Source organism: Aspergillus welwitschiae (assembly GCF_003344945.1).
Source record: "Aspergillus welwitschiae strain CBS 139.54b unplaced genomic scaffold BDQ94scaffold_31, whole genome shotgun sequence".
Lineage (NCBI taxonomy): Eukaryota > Fungi > Ascomycota > Eurotiomycetes > Eurotiales > Aspergillaceae > Aspergillus > Aspergillus welwitschiae.
This window is the reverse complement of record NW_020798725.1, coordinates 160,763-181,679: the sequence shown is the minus strand read 5'-3', so window position 1 is coordinate 181,679 and position 20,917 is coordinate 160,763. Positions and strand designations below refer to the sequence as shown.

General features: G+C 49.6%; 6 protein-coding genes across 6 annotated transcripts; 2 read left to right on the top strand and 4 right to left on the bottom strand.

Annotated features, from left to right (window-relative positions):
• Positions 1–47: 47 nt before the first annotated feature.
• On the bottom strand, positions 48–1,537 carry BDQ94DRAFT_76967 (zinc-binding alcohol dehydrogenase family protein). The gene is made up of 5 exons (XM_026776495.1): positions 1,324–1,537; positions 1,121–1,255; positions 857–1,060; positions 425–798; positions 48–368 (listed from the first exon to the last, which is right to left on the bottom strand). Exons 1-5 carry the CDS (start codon positions 1,454–1,456, stop codon positions 186–188), a joined length of 1,029 nt encoding a protein of 342 aa, XP_026623209.1. The 5' UTR covers positions 1,457–1,537; the 3' UTR covers positions 48–185.
• A 1,158-nt stretch (positions 1,538–2,695) lies between these two features.
• BDQ94DRAFT_76924 (Zn(II)2Cys6 transcription factor) lies at positions 2,696–5,447 on the bottom strand. Its single transcript, XM_026776494.1, has 9 exons — positions 5,390–5,447; positions 5,306–5,336; positions 5,022–5,233; positions 4,071–4,823; positions 3,923–4,010; positions 3,512–3,847; positions 3,365–3,456; positions 3,203–3,258; positions 2,696–3,145 (listed from the first exon to the last, which is right to left on the bottom strand). The coding sequence occupies exons 1-9, from the start codon at positions 5,390–5,392 to the stop codon at positions 2,854–2,856; spliced, it is 1,863 nt and encodes a 620-aa protein (XP_026623208.1). The 5' UTR covers positions 5,393–5,447; the 3' UTR covers positions 2,696–2,853.
• A 2,044-nt stretch (positions 5,448–7,491) lies between these two features.
• On the bottom strand, positions 7,492–9,165 carry BDQ94DRAFT_76919 (glycoside hydrolase family 28 protein). Its single transcript, XM_026776493.1, has 2 exons — positions 8,603–9,165; positions 7,492–8,548 (listed from the first exon to the last, which is right to left on the bottom strand). The coding sequence occupies exons 1-2, from the start codon at positions 8,828–8,830 to the stop codon at positions 7,664–7,666; spliced, it is 1,113 nt and encodes a 370-aa protein (XP_026623207.1). The 5' UTR covers positions 8,831–9,165; the 3' UTR covers positions 7,492–7,663.
• Positions 8,927–10,701, top strand: BDQ94DRAFT_161493 (uncharacterized protein; the record flags this gene model as incomplete). The annotated part of the gene is made up of 8 exons (XM_026769395.1): positions 8,927–9,033; positions 9,111–9,271; positions 9,338–9,494; positions 9,719–9,797; positions 9,887–10,043; positions 10,082–10,133; positions 10,222–10,386; positions 10,551–10,701. 8 exons carry the CDS (start codon positions 8,927–8,929, stop codon positions 10,699–10,701), a joined length of 1,029 nt encoding a protein of 342 aa, XP_026623206.1.
• A 2,386-nt stretch (positions 10,702–13,087) lies between these two features.
• Positions 13,088–14,963, top strand: BDQ94DRAFT_173160 (carboxylic acid transport protein; the record flags this gene model as incomplete). Its single annotated transcript, XM_026772104.1, has 5 exons — positions 13,088–13,644; positions 13,812–13,942; positions 14,004–14,182; positions 14,230–14,578; positions 14,641–14,963. 5 exons carry the CDS (start codon positions 13,088–13,090, stop codon positions 14,961–14,963), a joined length of 1,539 nt encoding a protein of 512 aa, XP_026623205.1.
• Positions 14,964–15,061: 98 nt separating this feature from the next.
• BDQ94DRAFT_149147 (potassium transporter) lies at positions 15,062–17,453 on the bottom strand. The gene is made up of 2 exons (XM_026767321.1): positions 15,971–17,453; positions 15,062–15,915 (listed from the first exon to the last, which is right to left on the bottom strand). The coding sequence occupies exons 1-2, from the start codon at positions 17,222–17,224 to the stop codon at positions 15,232–15,234; spliced, it is 1,938 nt and encodes a 645-aa protein (XP_026623204.1). The 5' UTR covers positions 17,225–17,453; the 3' UTR covers positions 15,062–15,231.
• Between the last annotated feature and the right edge of the window lie 3,464 nt (positions 17,454–20,917).

Below are 20,917 nucleotides of genomic sequence, written 5' to 3'. Positions count from 1 at the left end.
TCAACACGACGTGAGCGTATTCAAAACAGACCAAGCACTATGAGAATGTACTAGCGAAAGCTGAATTCGAGTTGGCAATATCAATACAACGCGGGCCATACAGCATATATAGTACGATATATTCAAGGCACACTGACAATATCGAGGAACCGCGACAGTCCCTCATGCCTGTTCGTCTCAAGTCCTTAAATCTTGTACACTATCTTATAGTTGGAGATAACCCCGTCACGGTACTCCTGAAATCCCTTTGTCACGGACTCGAGCCCCTCGAAAAGCTTTGGGGTATTTGGCTTGATGATTCCCGCAGAGAGCAACTTCGGCAGTGCATCGAAAAATTTTGCCGACAGCTCGTGATCTTCCTTGTGTGGCTGCAAAATATAATCAATAAACGACGATAAATGTCGACCCTCGAAGATGAACTCACCGGCCAGTAGAATTCCTTGTATTTGTGCTCCTTTAGGAACGCCGTCCAGACCAGAACATCCGTCACCTTAGTCTGCTTGGTCACATTCTCGGTGAAAGCCTTGCCCGGACGAACAGTGCACAGGATACCGCCTTGCTCAGAGATTGCCTGCGATGAAGTAACGGAAGATGAGTCGTTGCCGATAGTGTCGAAGACGTACCTCAGACTGCAGTTCGCAGCAGCCTTAATGTTCTCCACCACCCTTGCGTCGCGGTAGTCGAGAGCGACAGTGGCACCAAGGGACCTGACGAAATCGTGATGGCGGGTACTGCAGGTCGTAATAACGTTGAGGCCGTAGTACTTGGCAATCTGGATAGCATAAAGCCCGACGCTTGCTGTAATATATGAGTCTTCCACGCTACACATACGCTTCACTGCGTCATTTCAACTCACAGGTTCCGCCCCAAATAAGGACGGTCTCTCCAGAATTCTGAGGGATGTTGAGACAATCCTTGGAGAATAGAGCGAGTAACGCTGTGCACGCGGCGAGGGGTACTGTTGCGGCCTGCTCGGGCGTGACGCCTTCGGGCAACGGGAAGCAAATACGCTCATCTGCGAGGGTGTACTCGCCGTAGCCACCCAGCTTCTTAATCTCACCTGCTCGAACAAAGGTTTATATCCTGAATGGAGTAAGTCTGGGTTAAGATGGTGACTGACCTCCCCAGATTAGACAGGCAATCACGGTGCCAGCCTTGACCCTGCTCACTTTGTCGCCCGTCCGCTCGACAGTACCAACAAAATCACAACCAAGCACCGCATCGTCGCCAAAGGCATCAGCATCGAGGGATTGAACTAGATGGTGACTTAGCACTCTATTATTTAACGGTACGGAATTGGATAGGAGGGGAGGTAATGCTTACTATCTGTTGGATTCTGAGCTACATGTGAAATCTTCACCAGTACCTGGTGCTCGCCCGGAGTCGGCACAGGAATGGTTTCTCTGGACAGCTTGCCAGCCCTGGTCACGAGAGCTGTAGCGGTAGGCGGAGCCATTTCCAATCTCCTTGGGTGCTATTCTTGTCAAGGCGGAGATCTGCTGCAACGTGCTTTCAACTTCTCAGAAGCTGCAACTTTTTATGCGTCCAAAGCGCGAAATTGTCATATCTCTGCCTCTATATGCTATTTACTTACAGTTAGCGGGATGGTGTGATTTGAAATCAACTCTGATAATCGCCAGCAGTACGTCACTCTAATGCTACTCTGCAATATCGCCATGTCGGGTCTACCGAGTGGGACCAGGCGCTTAGACTTGCTGTCGGCATCTTATAGCGATGGTGGGCTTGGCAGGGATGGTTTGGTTCATGCGGCTGCACTTGCCTCGAACGAATTCTTGATCCACTGCGTCCGGATTTCAAATCAACAAACCGCCAGTATCTTCACCTTTTCCATCGTGTGCCAAGCCGAGCCCTCTTTCATTTGTTATGGCTACTTGAAAGCACAATGGCATACTAGAGAACAACTTCTGGTGACGAGCAAGGAAACGATCAGCTATTTCTGCCTCTCAAGCTGATTGGATTTGGTCTTAGCTTACCTCTCAGCTGAGGGTATGACTCTTACTTATCTGGGTTCTTTGAATGAATCATGTTATTCATCTATATCAGAAGCAACGCTTAGGGTAAATGAAAGGAACGCCTAAGGATGGAGAAGTCACCCACACGCCCACGATCTCTCTCCGCCTAGAAAAAAAATGGCGCACACAGAAACTTCCATTGAAATCATACGTTGGAGATTTGTACTATGAGGGTATCGCTGAGGGCGGTTTCTATGCCATATTATGTCAAAACAGATTCGGACTAAATTGACTGGGTCAACCGTCAACCGCCGCCCTTTGACAAATGCTCTGGACAATTCGCCCAGCACGTACATTCTCCTACAGTGGAATGGATCGATCTCTTGATAGGAGGAATCAGCACTGCTCAATCACGAGGGAAAGATTGAGATACTCACGCTCAAATACCTTCTGGTAATGCGAGAAATCCCGAGTCATGCTTAGTCTCTTCTCGCTTTTATGGCATTGAACTCAGTATTGGTCATATAGTGGACTCGTTCCTTGCCGGCGCGCATCCCGCCCAATTAGGGTTTAGCTTATAGCTCCTGTTGATGAATGTCCTACAAACGAAGTGGAAGATGGCTGAATGGGATGATGCGCTTAATTTTGGCACGCTAAACACGAAGAATTTGCATCTGGCCGAGAAAATCACAGTTTACAGCTTGATCGACAATTTACTCAGTCTCAAGAGCTGCCTGGATTGGCTGGGGCTTACATGGATTGCGTTCATCAAAAAAGCTATCAGATAGTGTGCCTCCTGATACATAAATACAATCCTGGGGCCATTGGTCAATTGTCATTCGCTGAGCAACCTGTACCCGACCATAATGACTTCTCATCCCTACCGAAATCCCCAGAGGTTCCGCAACTCCGAGGCCCGGTCTGAGGTTTTCCAGCCTGTCTCAGACTCAATTCTTGCCAATTGCTTTAGAAGCGCGATCTTCTCAGAGGCATACTTTTCGCTTATATCTGCGGCTACTGGAGGAACCGGGCAGCCCCAAGGGACCTCTAGGCGAGAGCTAACCCGCGTGGACTGGTCACGTCCGGTTGTGCTTTGGAAAAAGCTGACGTGATTCTCCGAAAACGCCGTGCCAGCAATATAAAGAGGTTGTAATTGATTAACCCAGTTAGGACTGTATGCCGCAGACCTGGTCAGCTCTTTCCGCAAACTGCAACAGCGAGGTACATACTGTGAAATATTCGAAACAGAAATCCCGCCAAGTTCACGAGCATGCCAGACAGGATTCTGCCATTTAAATTGGGCCATTAGCTATGAGATGCTATCAGGACATACATGGAGAAGTATGGCCTCTTCTCAATCTCCATAAGCCAAATAGTCCAGGTCTGCTTACCATTATAGAGTCAGAAGTCTCGACTCTTCTCCTGAGACAGCCAGATTGAAGGAGTAAAATAGAGCCAGCATGATAAAAGGTATTACCACAAACTATCCATACAGTTGGTCAATGGTAGTATCAGAGTAGATAGTTGGAACAGCATACTGGAAGATGACCGGGAAAATATCACGGCTGGGAAAGGGTTCGTGCCCATCGGCGTCTCCCTGAGTAGGGGACAAACTTCTTTGGGACGCAGGCGCCACCACTCTTGAAGTTCGTCCCAGAGGTTTTTGACGGAAGAGTAGTACACAGAATCGCTATCCCTATGGCAAAGCTGGGCGTCCGCTAGGAGATTCACGATCCGTGCAAAGACGAGAATTGCCAAGTTGCAATAATCATCAAGCGTGCCATTGGCTGCTACCCACGAAATGGAACTATTATCGACCCACGAGTCAGTAGGAATGAGAAGCCGCTTGCAGCTAATGAAGGCAGCCCAGACGTCTATTGCGAAAGACACAGAATCAGACAGGTGCCTTTGAAATTGGGTTTGGTTGAGGGTTCATCTTGGCCACATACCGATTCGAGCGAAGGCCCAAAAGCAGGACTTTACAATTCCGCTACATGAACCGTTCCATTTTCGAGAATGCAAGAGACTGGCACAGCCCTATTGTAAATTGCACAATGTGAGCTGATAAGATAAAGCATGTAGACAACGGATACAAACCTTCAGGTGACGCCGCCACTCCCACACACATGACGCCATCATCTCGTAGACGCAAAGAAGAGTGCAAGTCGCCAATACGGCTGCGCTTGCTTCATCCGGATCCTGACGGAGTAAGAGTTGAATTGTATATTGATACAGCTCGAGTGTCAGTGATCTTTGCTGGTCTTGGACGGCATCTCGCTGTCGCGATGCCAATGCAATGGCCGATGCAAGGAACGATTTCGAAGCCAGCATCTGGTGGACACTGCTCAGTGTGAAATGCCTCTCCGAATCAGTGGTCTCACACCAAGTCCCAGTCTCATAGAGATATAACGAGAACAAATGGGCACTTTCCTCGCTTGTTATTGGCATTGAGGGCTCCGGCAACCATGACGCATTCCGAGACGCAGCCAGTCCTAAAGAGAACGGCAGCGCATATGAACTAGGACTGTCTACCAACTGCCGCACTTGTACTGGATCATCTTGTCGCAGCCTGTTCTCACCGATATCGCTTAGACTACCTGACTGCGCAGGGGACAGCAGACTTTCGATAGTGACTTCGTTAACAAGCGACCTTCTGGCATTTGCGTTCGCCCGGACAGGATCATATGAGGCGATATTGAGCGTGAGTTGAGCATCTTCCGTCCGTGGGACGCCCGGATATGTCTCATTAGGCAACGGGGACTCATCGCGTAGGGGATCAGAGCTATACGGTGAAAAGCCATCGGAAGGCTCCCGATAATACCTGATTACCTCTGCAGTATCATCTATAATCTAAACACTCACTGGTCAACATCATTCTCTCAACAGTATTAGAGCACGCAAGGCCTTGGCCTGGAGGCTATCAGGGCTAAATTAGAGGCATTCCAGGAATTTGGTGATGCTAACAACAGCGACGGTGTACCAGAACATAGATCATAGGCATTCTGTCTCTTTACACAACGGCGTCGAAAGAGTGAGGGGCCAACTTACAATTGGTGCGGAAGGCTCCAGTGACGACTTCTGATTATCACTCTGTAGATCAGTCGCGGGTCCTTTCCGTCCCTTCTCGATTTCTAGGAGGGCTGCCCTCTCGGGAGTTGACAACCGGAGGCTACGGGAGGGATGAAAAGAGGCCTTCAGGCCCCACTGACAGATGTAGCCACGCGCTTGACAGCGTTGACACTGCGGGCGTCTTTCATCACCTAGATGGAGTACATTACATTAGTCAAAGCACTGCTCCTTCGAGGTTGCTGGGAACCCAAAGGCGTCATCACACATTTCCTGCGACGGCTGCGACAGGGCAGACTGTGGATGCAGTCAGCTCACCATAACCGACCTTCAATCGATAGGCATGATACCATCCAGACCGCGTCCTAGTTCTCGTCGAGTGCATTTACCGATTCTCAACTGATATGCAGGGCACAGTAGAATTGGAAGGGAGAAATGATAACAACAAGGATGCGGAACCTGCGTGGGGTGAGCGGCTGGAGTTGCCATCTTGAACCCCACATGACATAATCAACTCAGTATGCCAGTGTCAGACCGGAGCTGGAAAATACAGAGCACGGCTGTATCGGAAGTTTACTTTTTGCAAACCTACTACAATCTAGTTAAGTTCCGTCACCAAAGGGTCTGGCCCTGACCAGGTAGTTCTAAGGCTATATTCTTGAGCGTGTAGGGGGCTTAGCACCCGGCTTTGGTCCTGACCATGTCACTCCTGAACCCCCCGGGGATCGCAACATGCAAATAGGGTAGTTTGATGGCAAGCCGAATATCTGGACGGTAACCTCCTACATCTGCCTTGTAGATCTCTTGTTTGGGTGCCAAGCAGTGCTCTACTCTGAGCCGTGATATTTGGCTACATCACCAACGGCTGGCAATGGGTATTTGTGCGCAGTATGGACAGGCCCGGGTTTTTGGTTGTCTTGGAGGGAAGGAGATAGCAAGATACACGCTCTACCCACTTTGCAAGATTCTCGCGCAATATTCCGGTCTATACCAACTATCAGAGAGAGGCGAATAGATCCTAATTACACAGCCACCAGACCGCTTCCGAAGCGCTTTGAGCGGCTTGCCCGGGACAAGAAGCGAATCTGTCCGACCCATTGACTCAGACCTAGACATATACTCAGGTCCTCGCTCAACTTGTGAATTCACTGCCGGTTATCCCTCCGGCTTAGTATTAGAGCATAGGATTCGACTCATGTATAACATTGCATTTGCGATCGCCATGAATCGCCCTTCTTTCACATGATGTCCAAGACACGGGTGTGCGTGTCTGCGCACAATGTAAACTGAGCAAGAAAAAAGTGCGACAAAGCTCCTTCCCAGCATGCCCATTCTGTATGCACACTATTTGGTCGATTCGTTACCGAGAGTCTGCAGACAGCAACCGGCTCTCGGTGTCGTCAGGGCTGTGTCGTAGGGTAGACTAGCGTGGCGGAAACTAACTCTATCTCTAGCCCAATCTGGATTAGCGTGCATGGTGGGGGTCACCTAAGGCGCTTACAATTGCCGTCTGCTTGAAAGCAACTCCAAGCGCCGGTGCTTCTTTCCTTTTCTTGCTATACAAGAGCGCCAGACTCGTGTCATTGTTTGCATCGAAACGATACGGTGGAAGCCAGCCTACACCAGTCTACCTCGATGTAGCGCACCACCTACGCCTCCAATACCACCGGAGTGAGACAATAGCACAGCAAAACCATATCCTCCCCAATTGGCTGTCTTATACTCCCTATTCTGCTCGGGGCACGCTCTCCCCTCGAGCGGGCTTACCAACTTTGCGCAATTAGGGGAGGATCTAAAAGCATCATCATCATGTACAAAATATTAATGGGCACTTGAGGTCTTTCTAAAATCGGATTCCTAGAAGGCTAGCTATGACAAAGGACAAGTCAGCGGGCGGGGCAGTAGGTGAGTTTTAGACGAGCTTCAGGTCTCCAGAGGCAAAATGTAGAAGCAGCAAGGGCTACTAAATAAACCCAACAAATCACCAAAAAATCAATCGCGAAAACATACAACAGAAGGGATTCGCTGGTGGTCACCCACCCAACTACTAACCTCCCGGCGTGTGGCTTGAGTACGGCTGAGCGGACGGGAAGCCCTATTTTCCACACCCTGTGGTCGTATGTACCTATTTCTTCTTTGATTAGGTTTAAATCGATAGTAATTAACAAAAACAAAGAGAGAAAAGTCGCATACCAATGACTCTATAATGTGCGAGCTTCACCGTAGTATGGGAATGGAATTTTACGTCGTAATTGAAGTAGGTTTGTGTCAGAATATGGTATTGAAGCTATGGCATGGAAAGGTGTAATACTGATCAATGTAAATACTATACTATCTACACATGGTCTTCCTTTGGCGCTGCTTTATGTAGGGTTGGAGTCAGTCTGCTTGGTTAGAAATGCTTCGAGGGAAGTAAGCATCTACTACAACTACTACGGACATCGTGTTCGAGGTTTTGTTTCAGGACTGTACAGCCAATGGTTTTTGATTAATATACACGACTGTGTAAGACAGGCGGCAAAGAAGAGAAAGAAGAAGATTAGCAATTATCTGAAATGTACAGAGCGCACCACAGCTCTTCAGTCTTTCTTTCGGTCAAGAGAAGGGAAAGGCACGCAAGCCCCTTACTGATCGCAAGAAGCACCAGAGGGAACGTTCTCGCAATCGCTGCTGGTCTCCCCGCCGGTGATGTCAATGCCAGACATGGTCCAGTCAGAGCAGCTGCCATCACCGCAAAGGATGTAGATCTCGACAGCGTCGGAGTCAACCGAGCCAGTGATGTCCTCGAGGGTGACGTCGGAGATGGTAACACCGTTGGAGGGAGTACCAGTGGGGTCACCGTTCTCGTAGTCCTGCTCGATGACGATACCGTAGTCGGAGATACCGGAGAGCTGGATGTTGGAGTAGGTGATGTCCTCGACAGTACCAGTAGCGTCGTAGACGGTCTTGATGCGAACACCGTTCTCAGAGTCGGAGACAGTCGAGTCGATGAAAGTGACGTTCTTGACGGTGTTGTCGTCGCGGCCACCGACGGAGCCGATGGAGAGACCGTGACCGCCGGAGCAGGTACCGCCGGAGAAGTAGATGTTCTCACCAGAGTTGATGGCGACGCAGTCGTCCTGGTTCTTGACGGTGGCGCCGGTGATGGTGATGTAGGTACTCTCGCTGATGTCGAAACCGTCGGTGTTGTGACCGCCCTCGGAGTCACCGTCGCTGTTGTCGATGGTGACGTCCTCGATCACGAGGTTGTCCGACTCGACGGAGATGGCCTGGACGGGGGTGTTCTTGATGTAAAGACCGGAGATCTTGGAGTCGTCGAGGTCGTGGGCGTAGAAGAACTTGGGCTTGGTCTTGCCGCCGTTGGTTCCCTCACCGTCCCACCACTTGGCGCCGTTGCCGTCGAGGACGGCGTCGGAGGACTGGGTCACGGTGATGTCCTTACCGGAGATACGGAGAAGGGGTCCATCCCACTCCTCGTACTCCCAGGTGGTGGTTCCCTCGAAGGTGACCTGGAATGCTTGTTAGGATTGGGGCTGCTGCTAGGGCTGGGAGGGGACGCTTACGGTGGTGCCGTCGTTGAGGTCCTTCAGGTTAAGGGTCTCACCAGCAGGGACAGTGATGTCCTTGAGGACGATGTCGGAGCAAGAGGTCTTGCTCTCGGAGGCGGTGGCCGCATCAGTGAAGGTGCAGGTGGACCGCTTGGTGAAGTCGGAGACGCGGGAAGGCGCAGGAGCAGCCAGAGCGGCACCGGCCAGGGTCGCAAGGCAGAACAAAGGCTTGGCAGAAGGCATAGTTGCGAGTTGGATGGTTATCTGATCAACAGAGTAAATGAAAGACTGGGCAGTTCTGATCTACAGAACAGAGATGAGTGAGAAATGAGAGAAGGAATGAATGATTGGCTTTCGCTGAAGAACAAAAGAAGCTGCAAACCCGGCGACGAGCTGGGTCTTATATACCCTGGAAGCATGCCTCCTTCATTGCGCGAGTCATTCTTGTCAACGAACGCATTAGACCTAGCTGGGAAAGGCAAAACTTCGGAAACAGCAGGATAGAAGCTCTGATGACGCGGAGGATTGGTCTAATGCAGCCTGCATGGGTCGACAATGGGTGGCACCTGGAGTCATCAATCTCTAACGGCCCATCAAGGCTAGGAGGCACTAAAATAGATGGGTTGACGCGGCATTTCTTAATCGAACTTGGCTTTGAACGTGGGCCCGAGCCTATCGCGGAGCGTACCGATAACATTCCCACACAACAAATCTGATTGCGCTTCAGCCACCCGTCTCAGAAGATATCAGGCCCCTTTTTGGCAACTGATATTCTTACAGTCGTTGATCTTCAAGCTTCTTCACGGGAGATTTCCATCCCCGTCCCTTGTATGACGGAAGCATATGGATTAGGTTGGGCCAATTCGCTGCAGGCACAAACCAGGGGCCCATGGGCCGCGATCCGATTGTGCCGATGAGATGAGGTCCACTCGTCACCCAAAGGAGTCAACGAGGCCGAGTCAGCCCGTTCGGGATCTTCGCGCCATACGGAGCGCGCGCCCACGGAGGATTGAAACACCACCAATCTCAGTGCCCCTTTCTGGCGTCAAGAATATGGGAGAACGGCGGAGACTAGTCCCAGAATCCCGCAGTAGACACCTCAATATCCAGTAATGAAGTTGATATCCGCAGAGTGCATAGCGATTCCAAAATGCCGATCAATTCCCGTTACGTTGGTACGGGGCATGCCATTCCCCACCCGGCGTCGCCAGTCGGCATCATCAGGGGGTTTTAGATAATCAGGTCAAGCTCATCTCGGCAAATCCAATGGCAGGAGGAACGCATTTCTCCAGGTTGCAGGGTCCGGCGTTACAGAGCGTACCAGGGATTGCATTAGCGGCCACCCTTAAGGAACGGCGTGACGAGTTCTATGGCCATAGAAATGAGGAACGGGGAAACGGAATGCAGCTTTTTCTTTTCTTCCGAGAGGTGCCTCGAAGCTTGGTTCTATTCGAGAGTTAGTAGTCTCAGTCAACTCCGCATCAGAGTAGCAAGTCTGCTCCATAGGCCCCTTTCGCCTTGGACTGAGGCCTAGGCCTTGGCTAAAGCAATATTGGCTCACGATGCAATTCGTATGTACGGCCTCGTAACGAGCATCGTCTCCAAGCAAGGCATGCATGATTATTTTGCTTCAGGATGGTGACAGGTACCACTCTTAATCTACGCCAGATAATGAATCCGTTTGACAGACCGCAAGTATTCCATGTTGGTCGGAAATGGCAGCCTCCAATCAAAACAGCAACTTGCAGTAATTGCTCAGACGGCTTCCCGAATGATTGGTATATGGCTATCGTCCGGCAGTCCCAGCGCCGTAGGGGTTTTCGGCATTCGCAGAATATTCGGAACCCTTCGACAAAAAATGGGGCCTTTCTGCTCCATAGGATGATTGAAATGGCGCAGTCAGGCACAACGTATCCATCGGCATGCAGTTACCCTGACCGACCCTGACCGGAGTATGTATCAGAGACAAATCAATGTTGGTCCTGTTACTTAAGCTCCACCATATCAGCATAACAGCAACATCAGTAGAAGGAGGTATTGTAGTTGCCTGGTGGGCTCGGGCTAATAGCCAGTCCCAGTGGGAAGTGGACCAGAGAGAAGTGGAAGCGAAATAGCGGAGCCAAATTGTTGTGGGACAGCCCCTGATGAGATCCGAAGGTTCCTATAGGCTTTTGTATGAGCTATATAGTGCTTATATCCACGCTTGTTTATGTGACGAGGCTTGATTCGCAAATATGAGGGGCATAGCAGCTGCTCTAGTGTTCAGTGGGTTTTGAAGAGACATCTTTTCGACATCGTAATGTTGCCTTCTTTGTGACTTAGTTGAAATGCAGATGGCTTTCATGATTTGGAATCCTGGAAATCCCAGCGTATGGTGTTTGTTGGTCGACTTATTGTCGAAGGATCTGTGATGCCAGAAGAAGAAATAGCCGTAGTCCATCTACAGCAGCAGTGATCATGTGATGGACAGGGAACGTCGTGCTCTTTGTCTCTTTTGCATACATCCTTCTACCTAATCCTATCTCTTCTTCTGTTCTCTGTTTCCTTCCTCCACTTAGACAGGTGAAGATCAATACTAAGCACTATCAATGTGAGCAGAATGTCTCTAACACCTCGATGATTACACAACCTGGCATGCAATTTCTATCAGTGCTCTACTACAACGCGTAAACCTGCCGCTATTAGAGCTTTTATGAGTAAATGCCCCAGCTTAGTGTGTCCCTGTGGCTTCTGCGAATGTCTCTTGGCATCATTGACATACGATGATGAATTGCCATAGTATTTGTCTCACGAAGCAAGTGGACCAACAGGACTTGAACAATTGTGAAGCGAAGTGCACGCCTGAATACATCATCCGTAGCACGCAATCAATATGACGAAGTATCAAGGACGAATACAGTCGCGTAAGCCTGACTGAACATTAAAATAAATGGACATCGTTATATTATCCTGCCTCATCAATACCAACTCCGATCTCCCTACTATTTCAACGCAACTGATCCCAGATGCCTTGACCCAGCTTTCAATGCCAAGTTCAGCTGTCGCACAAGCACACACATCACACACATTCATTCATTTCCCCCACCCTCCTCCTTAAACAAGCAAGCAACCAAGCGACCAAAATAAGCAGCCATCGAAATTCAATCCTTCTCGAGAATCGAGCTCATGAAACCTTACGAAAAAGTACATCACACCAAGCACTACCAAACCATTACTCAGCGAATTAGTAAAAAAAAAGGCATCACTATCTAAGGAGACTCTACTCCAACCCTAGATATCAAGCAGCGCCGAAAGATTCCATAAGGATCATAACACTAGTAAGGATATAATCTGTTCCAAGTAGATAACAAGTACATACGACCACAGGGTGTGGAAAATAGGGCTTCCCGTCCGCTCAGCCGTACTCAAGCCACACGCCGGGAGGTTAGTAGTTGGGTGGGTGACCACCAGCGAATCCCTTCTGTTGTATGTTTTTGCAATTGATTTTTTTTTTCTCTTTTTTTACCTGAAGATGCCAAATGATTGAAATGAAGGAATTATATTAATGTTGGGAGTTCGTTGACCTGCATGGAAAGAGAGAGAGCATTGAATCAAGAGCAGGGGTGATGGTATCAATCCAGTAATACCTGGAAAGGTAAACGTCACCTGTTCTACTAGTGATCTGCTCTGTTTCTTTGTTCTGCCTTTCCCATCTGCCCCAGACTCCTTGCTTCTCTTTCTTCGGTGGAATTGGCGATGCGACGCGAATTGGGCAAGCTTCTGCTTTCCCTTCATCTGAACCAGAGATGTCTAGGAGGTAATGGCATATTGCCGCCTTTTGTGGGTATATAAATGGCTAGAGCGGTTGCTTTGTTGATCGGATATTTAGTGCGGACCAGTGTCACCGTGAGTCAATTTCAGTCTCAGGCCAGGAAACTACAGCACCGATCTCGGAGAATCTAACCCATCGACAACAGATACATCCATGGTAAAGTTTTCAGCGCACGAGCAGAGAGGCACGAGTCATTCTCCGCGGGGTTTGTACAACCCAATATTACCCGGTTTGGCAAATCATGGATGGCGCCAGACCTTGCTTGCCCTCGTGGCGCAGGACCGCCATCACCGTCACTTCAGATAGCAGCAAGACAAACCCCTCTCTCCTGGCCTTGGCATAAACCTTTTCCTTCACTCCCAACGTCTCACGATAGGGTCGGAACTGCTAGTAATGTTGAGCGGACCCCATGTCGCGTGGCTGGCACATTTGCTGGCGCATGGACAAGAGCATGCCGCCCAACTGCTTGGCGCAACCTTGGCCCGCCCAATCCCAAGATTGCTCGCGGGGAAGAACGGACGAAAATCTGGGGAATATGCGGAGATTGATCCCATCGCATGATGTGGGGGTGCTCGGTGGGAATTCACTGGGCACAATGACAGTGAATGCAGCAGGGATATAAAGAGAGCTTGCATCTCCTTACTTCTTTACAAGTATCCAGAGCAGTATAAAGCTTCAAACGAGCAACAATGAACACTGCAAACGAACCAGCAGAACCCCTTGCGGACGGTATCCTGGCCACTGCCAAACAGGCATGGGGGGACCTGTTCCGATGGAAGCAGCGAGTTGTGGTGACCAACGAGTATGGAGAAACTCGCACAGAATGGCAAGCCCCAGACCGTCTTCAGAATCCTATCAGTTTATTCTCTCAGCTGAGCGCTCGGGACTGGCTGTTTTTCCTAGTGGGCTTGGTTGCATGGACTGCGGATGCCTTTGACTTTCATGCTTTGTCCATCCAGACCGTGAAGCTCTCCAAGTACTACGGCCGTTCAAAAACAGATGTCTCGACCGCCATTACTCTCACTCTGCTCTTGCGAAGCGTGGGAGCTGCCTTGTTTGGTCTTGCCGGTGACAAATTTGGACGCAAGTGGCCAATGGTCCTCAATATGATTGTGCTCGGCGTGCTCCAAATCGCTACTATTTATAGCCACACTTTCCAGCAATTCCTGGCAGTTCGCAGCCTCTTCGGGTTGTTCATGGGTGGCGTGTATGGTAATGCGATCGCCATGGCTTTGGAACACTGCCCGTAAGTGCAATGAAAATCTTTCAATCTTTCAACCTTTCAACCTTTCAACCTTTCTGTGTGATGCCTTGGGCTTCTTGCATTTGCATTCGCCTCTCGCACGCGCGCCCCTTCCCCTCACATTTCTTTCATACTTTACTCACATTTCACTCAATTCACCAACAAATCAGTGTGAGCGCTCGCGGCCTCATGTCCGGCATTCTACAGCAAGGATACTCCCTCGGATACGTCCTAGCAGCATGTGCCAATCTCGGTGTGGGCGGCGCAACAGATAGCTGGAAGACTGTCTTCTGGATTGCAGGTGAGTTGACTGCATGCCACCTAGTAACTTCTTCATGAACATCCCTAACCACCACCCCCAGCTGGCATCTCCCTCGGCGTCGGCGTCATCCGCATATTCTTCCCCGAATCGAAGCAATTCATCGAAGCCAAAAAAACAGGCAGAGTCTCCTCCGACCCCGGAGCCTTCTGGCGCGAAACAAAACAAATGCTTGCCCAAGAGTGGAAGATGTGCATTTACTGCGTGATCCTCATGACCTGGGTATGCCCTCCAACCTCAAAATCAAACACAGCTAACATCATCCTTAGTTCAATTACTACTCACACACATCCCAAGACTCGTACACAACCTTCATGCTCACACAAAAAGACCTCAACAACGCCGCCGCCTCCCGCGCCTCCATCCTCATGAAAACCGGCGCCTGCGTCGGTGGCACCATCATCGGCTATCTCTCCCAGTTCTTCGGCCGCCGTCGCGCCATCATCATCTCCGCCCTCATATCCGGCATTCTGATCCCCGCGTGGATCCTGCCTGAAGGCGAGCGCGCCCTCAGCGTAACGGGCTTCTTCATCCAATTCTTCATTCAGGGTGCATGGGGCGTGATTCCGATCCATCTCAATGAGCTCTCACCTCCTGCTTTCAGATCTTCATTTCCTGGTTTGTTTCACTCCGTTCCACTATTTGAATTGAAGATGCTAACACATTATGATTTGGTAAAGGAATAACCTACCAAGTCGGAAACATGATTTCCTCTCCCTCCGCTCAAATCGTCAACGCAATTGCCGAAAAGACCTTCGTGGCTTCTTCATCGGGGAACCCAGCTCCCGCGTATGGGCCCGTTATGGGCGTCGCTACGGCTATCATTGCGACGGGCATTGCCGTCACCACTGCATTTGGGCCTGAGAAGCGCGGCAGACACTTTGAGACGGCTGTTGCGGGGGCGCAGGATGTGGATGCGATCGCGCTGCAGAAGGAGATAAAGCTCGAGGAGGGGGTGAAGGGGGATGATAAGACGGTTATTGAGGATGTTGAGAAGGTTTAGGTTGCTAGGGTCATGTCTTGTTCGGGGAGGGTGGATGTTGTGGCGGTGGTGGTGGTTAGCTCTTCTATGTTTATAACAGGCTAGGGTAGTTGCTTGTAGTTAATTTCTTGAGACGTAAGGGACTACTAGTTGTTACACAAAGCCATATTGATTGCCAGTGGTGGGCTAGTATTTATAGTGGAACTTTTTGTCAATCTAGTCAATGTCCATAAGGGAGCAATCTGCACCAGGAGACAGTCATGACCGAACATACGTTCTGAGTAAATTGTCAGTCATGCGTAAACAAGTTTCCCAGATCAGAGCTCTTCTTCCTGAGCCACCGTTTCCACCACCACTCTGGCCTCCGGCCCTGCTCGTCCGGCTCCACCAAATCACACGGCAACAGGATCGCATGATCCAGCGCATGTGGTAGACCACGATGGCGCCCACGCACCTGCATCGCAATGACAATTACCTTGGACAAGCCATTGAACTCCCGACACAGACTTGTCTCGGTACCAGGGTAACCCATTGATAAGCCCACAGTGCCGTATGCAGACACAATCTCAAACAGGATAGGGAAGAGCGAGAACGCAATATCAGTGCGGTTCTCCTGGAGACGTTTCCCCTCGGAGACTGCAACAAAGAAAAAGCCTAGCATGACAAACCACAGATCGAATCCCAGCTGACGTTGGATGTGAGCGCCTAGGGAGTCAGATTGGTGCGGCTTGTCATGCTCGTCGTACTCTTCGTTGTAGATGCCGAGGCTGCGTTCTTCATAGACATTGGTTTTGCGCATGGCGATCGCGATGGGAAATGCGGAGATGTACATCATTCCCACGAACGAGACTTGTACGGCTGGGTGGAGGGTGCCTAGTGAGGCGATGGTGAAGCCGGCGGTACGGGTGGAGGCGATTTGGAATAGCCCGTTGACGAGACGGAGACCGGCTGATATGGGGCTAGGGTGGGGGAACTGATGAGCTGGTGAGTAAAATGGTTCAGGTCGGTTTTGTTCTGGGCCAACTTACTTCTTGGAGAGTGTAGAAGATGATCAAGTCTATAGCATTGATGAGCAGGAGGACTGCGGCGAGTCGCCAGGTCTCTGTGCTGGGAAAAAGCAGCGTGAAGCAGCGTCGGGGATGATCTAGGAGAAATTGGAGCTCGTCGTCGAGGGGACTGCCGTATGTAGTGAACTGCGATAGTGTCCATATGATGAAGCGGAGCATGCATGGGAACCCGGTATTTCCGAGCACAATGAGAAACGTCATCACAAGTAGGGGGAATACCGCTGTGTTGAACGACCCCATCGAGTTTGGAGTCAATGTGAACCCCAGGTCATTGAAGGCTGAGCCAGCGGTGAAAATAGCCCACCAAGGCCGACTGATGCCATTCTCTGCGAGGATCTGACCGTAGTGTCTATTTGGTAGAATCCATACCAGGAAGAGCAATGCTCCCAGCAGATGAATGATCACATAATAGCAAACAAGAATGACAAACAATGTCTTCAATGCTCGGTACTCAATACCCCCAAGTTCCTCCTTTTGCGCTTCATTCCAGTCGGAGTAACTGGCAATCGACGACTGCCACATCAATGATGGCAGCGGCGGCATATCATTCTGCGTCTCGGAAAATGATCGCCGCCGCTGTGGACTATCGATCTCAGGCAGGGAGCGACGCGACCAGGTACCGGAGTATGACCGTCGACGTTGTTTTACCTCGTGCTCAGCCTCCGTCTCACAGAAGGTGATGTGCGGGCTCATGGAGCCGGTTGCGCCATACCTCCTGCCGCCAGGAGACTCGCTGGGAGAGGCAGTTGTGCTCTCCTCGGTGACGGTTGAAAGTAGAGGCTCCTCCTCCGATGGTCTTTCGCGCGAGAATGTTCGATAATGTCCATTCTCCACGTCTGCAAGTCTTTGATTCAGGGTGTTCCGCTGTGCGCGGCACATCATTTTTGCCTCATGAATGGCTCTCTTGAATCGTTTCCGGAACCAATAGAGCCGAATCACCACAAGTAGCGAGTGTACAAAGATGACATTGGTGACCATCGACACCACCAACAGGGTGACCTGTTGAACCACATGGAGCCGATTGAGATCTACCGTGTTGAGGCCGGTTTGTGTGGCTGCGCCGGAGGCGAGAAGCAAGGCATCGACGTAAGATAGTCCTCCGGCGCAGTAAAGAATAAGTGACGATACTAGGGCCCAGGAGATGATGTAGATGTAGTGGTGACAACGGCGTAGGGGTGACTTGGGATTGTCAACCACGGACTCGCGTGGGGGCATACGTGAGACACCCGGTCGGAGAAGCTCTGGAGGTAAGACGGCTGAGGAAAAGGCAAAAGTAGTCTTCGGGATGAGTCTCGATTGTTGATTGAAATAAATAGTCCGAGATCGGCTCCTTGCGTGGTGAAAGGAGAATGGCTATTGGAAGCCGACAAATGCCTCATTGAGCTGCATCACAGGAGTTTAGTCGACTCGCTTGACTGATCGATCTGAATATGTCAGTATCGTCACTGGGAACACGAAAGAGAAATATATGGGATGATGACCCACCATTTATTGCCAATTAATCGGGAAGAAACATGTTTGGTTGGGGCAGTGTCCATTTACCGAGAGCATGAGGAGTTGCACTGCAGATGGCAAAGACCCAAGAAGTGGACGACAATAATCGCTCATACTGACCTCCTTGATTTGCTCAACTTGACACTCCCTTCCCATCCAGCCACTGACGCACGGTCCATAGTTTGATCAACTCTAACGCGTTGCTTCCCCCTTATAACATAATACTAGGGCTTCTTTCAACCCTTGCAGGACTCAGGAACAGGATCCTGGGTGTTCTGCCGGCATCAACCAGCTTGACAAATAGTCGGCTTCATCATAGGTGTTTGACAAGTGTCTTGCACCGTACCTGGGAAGTTCATCAATTGACTTTCAAATGTCAAGAGAAGTTCTCCGACCGTGAGTTCCGGGCTCAAAACTCTACATAATCTAGTTATCTGCAGCATTGACATTTCTATACAGCCGCAGTATTTAACGACACTCAACATACATTAGTGACTGAGGATGAAAGCTGAGTTATTTCTGACCTTGGCAGTCATCGCCAGCAGGGCGCAGAAACCTGAGTTCGTTGTTGAGCAGACAAACGCCAGTGCAGCGGTGACTTCCCTGCCGTTCACGCAACTCCACAGGCAACATGGTCGCCATCGCCAGGAGGGCCCCGGTTGCTGACGTGGTCGTCATTTGTGTCCTTATCGTCGGGACCGTAGTTGATGAACTGATCCCAAACGGCCTCGGTAGCGTCTTTGTCGAGCGTCTCTGGGTTGACTATCTATGTTCTTCAGCGGCTACCCGTTGCGTGGACGGTCAAGTAAGGGGCCGGCGATCGGTGGTGTAGTTGAAGCTTGCATGATGTCGGGTGGTGTGTAGGCATCTGACGACGTCGAGCTCATATAATTGTTCATCAGGTCCTGTAGCTTGAGCGGTTTTGGCGTCGTAGGGCTGTTTCCGACAGGCTGTTCTGGTTCGACATGCTGGTCGGGTCGCTTGTTAACTGCGATGTGCTGTGCAGATTCGTTGATGGCTTGTTACTCGCCAGGTTGCACGATATCGGGCCGTTGTTCAACTGTCTTGTTCTGATTGTGTTGCTGGACCTGTGGGCTCGAGAACGATGTGTTCGATGATTTGCTCGATCACTCGTTGGGCTGATTGTCCAATTGCTTCGGTCAACGACATGCTCGACGGTGTTGGACTGGGTGGTCGATGACCTGCCCTAGTTCAACGATCTGTTGCTCAGGTTGGTGCACGATGTGGTTGTTGAAGTGATCGTTGATGTGATCGTAGGATCTTGGGTGGTCGATGATGTGATCGAAAGGTCTAAGTTTGTTGGGACTCAGAAGATATGCGTCCAACCGGTGAGAGAAGGCTGCTATGTCATCTGCAGATATTTTTTGGTCATTCAGGGAGGCGAAAAATGCATCTTCACTGCCAGTGAGAGGTGGTTGTTCATGGTGGTCGCGATCATCCAGATCAGCCTCGAGGTGATCTCTTGCCCAAGGAGATCACCCCTTCGAGACCCTCCTTAGACTCTCCCTCCAGTCCCGGTACCATCTCGCCCACCAACAGGCTTTTGCAGTGGTTATAGTTGATCCTATCCATACCAGGATCGCTAAAGTGGTGGCTACAATCGCGATTGAACTCCTCGTGATGGTAGGGACAGAACGTGGTGGCGTTCTTAGTGGTATCGATAAACGTAAAATAGTACTGATGAGGATAATGGTATGAATTGAAGGTGAGAGAAGAAAAACAATGATGCTAATGATCTGTGATATTGCTAACAGTATAGGTCAATCTACAACGAAGGGGAAGGTGCGTATGGAAGAAAGGAACGCCATTCATTCACTGCCAGTAGCCTTTTCATTGTAGACATGCTCAGTCACTTTTTTGAAGATGGCAAGAGAGGATCATATCGAGAGCAAGGACGATGGCATCGATCTCGAAGTGTTGCTCCTCCATTACCATGGCTTTGCGTTATCTCAAGCATGCTTGTATCACACTGTCACCTCGTTACTTCCACATTCAACTCGGATAAAATGAAGTAGGAATTAATAATAAATAACCGGGTATTTAGTAGTGAGTCAGTCCTGCAAGTACCTTAAGTCCCAGGACCTTATGTATATAACAAATTAAAGGTGCTACTTTACTTTTTCCAATCTTCCTCGGTTATGATAATAATGTTCTATCTGCTTCACTATACTTCAAATCGGAGTATGAGAAACTCATCATCCGCGTCTACAATCCCAATGGGAATATAGTTATGCCAGCAGGAGTGGATGAAAAGATCAGTTTAACAGCTGATATAGTGAGATACTAATGAAGACCCTGTGCTGAAGGATACTACTAAGTACTTAGTATGAGCAGACTCTCACTTTTTGAGATATATAAGATCAATGAAGAGAATAAAATGGATATAGATAAGGATATATAATATAAAGAGTTATTGCTATTAGTACCAATATTCATAGTTACTTACAGGAGGTAGCTACTACTAGTGCTGGTTGCGATGATCAGCTTCTTCCTGGTTCTGGTGGGGGAGAAGAGGCTCCTATTTACTCAACATACATCCTAGTTCAAGTAAAGGAAATGCAGTGCATGTCATAACACAAGCCCGTCTCTGCATAACTGCCATTAATCGCTTTGACATTATTTCCCTCAATGAGATACTAACCGACCACCAGCAATCAATATGGCTCAAAGAAAAATTAACTACTAGTCATTCATACTGCCTCGGCACCGGGGATCCATACCCCGACTCCGCAGGGTGGCAACTAAGAGCAATGTAGAAGGCATTAATTAACCATACCCACGAGGCATTAAAGGTGCTGTGTATTACTAGAATAAGCTATTCACAATTAATTATGCATACTTCCATTCATTCTAATACTTTGTATGTATGTAACTAGGACCCTTTTCACATAGTATCGCCACCCACCCGCACCGTTCTGATTGTCGAACGCAGTTCCCCTCAACACCACCAACAACATCATATGAAATACTAAATAGGAGCATTTCGACGACATCGCTCCTATCACCCCTGTCTACAGGGTCCGTACCTAAACCACCACGCGAAAATCGGAAACTCAGACAATGGCAATGACTCATCCATCATCAAGCCTCAATCATCAATCATCACGAGATAGCTAGTCAATCAATCAGCAAGTGAAAGCCAAAGCCCACCCTCGGCCCGAGATCAAGTAAAAGTCATCTCTACTAATCAAAAAAACCAAAAGGTAACTAGATCCCGGGACCCAAAGAAAAAATAAAACCGGCAGAAAAAAAAATTAGGTAAAAAATCACACAAGGCTGAAGATTAATTTAATCAATGCCGTGCATCCGAGTGATTCACTCATTCGCTTCACATGGGAAGGAGATTTCTGATTGATTAGTGGGCATGAGTGAACCATGGGTCAGATCACGGGG

Bases quoted from the DNA above. Each gene is read 5' to 3' on its own strand.
- BDQ94DRAFT_76967 (XM_026776495.1), bottom strand. From the start codon at position 1,456: ATGGCTCCGCCTACCGCTACAGCTCTCGTGACCAGGGCTGGCAAGCTG. The intron at 1,256-1,323 runs GTAAGCATTACC...GTCACCATCTAG, and splicing joins AGCTCAGAATCCAACAGATA to TTCAATCCCTCGATGCTGAT. The intron at 1,061-1,120 runs GTCAGTCACCAT...TTGTTCGAGCAG, and splicing joins TGCCTGTCTAATCTGGGGAG to GTGAGATTAAGAAGCTGGGT.
- BDQ94DRAFT_76924 (XM_026776494.1), bottom strand. The intron at 4,824-5,021 runs GTAAGTTGGCCC...GTGAGTGTTTAG, and splicing joins TGGAGCCTTCCGCACCAATT to ATTATAGATGATACTGCAGA. The intron at 3,146-3,202 runs GTATGTACCTCG...TGCGGCATACAG, and splicing joins TCTGTTTCGAATATTTCACA to TCCTAACTGGGTTAATCAAT.
- BDQ94DRAFT_76919 (XM_026776493.1), bottom strand. From the start codon at position 8,830: ATGCCTTCTGCCAAGCCTTTGTTCTGCCTTGCGACCCTGGCCGGTGCC. The intron at 8,549-8,602 runs GTAAGCGTCCCC...CAAGCATTCCAG, and splicing joins ACCTCAACGACGGCACCACC to GTCACCTTCGAGGGAACCAC.
- BDQ94DRAFT_149147 (XM_026767321.1), bottom strand. From the start codon at position 17,224: ATGCCCCCACGCGAGTCCGTGGTTGACAATCCCAAGTCACCCCTACGC. The intron at 15,916-15,970 runs GTAAGTTGGCCC...CCAGCTCATCAG, and splicing joins TCTTCTACACTCTCCAAGAA to TTCCCCCACCCTAGCCCCAT.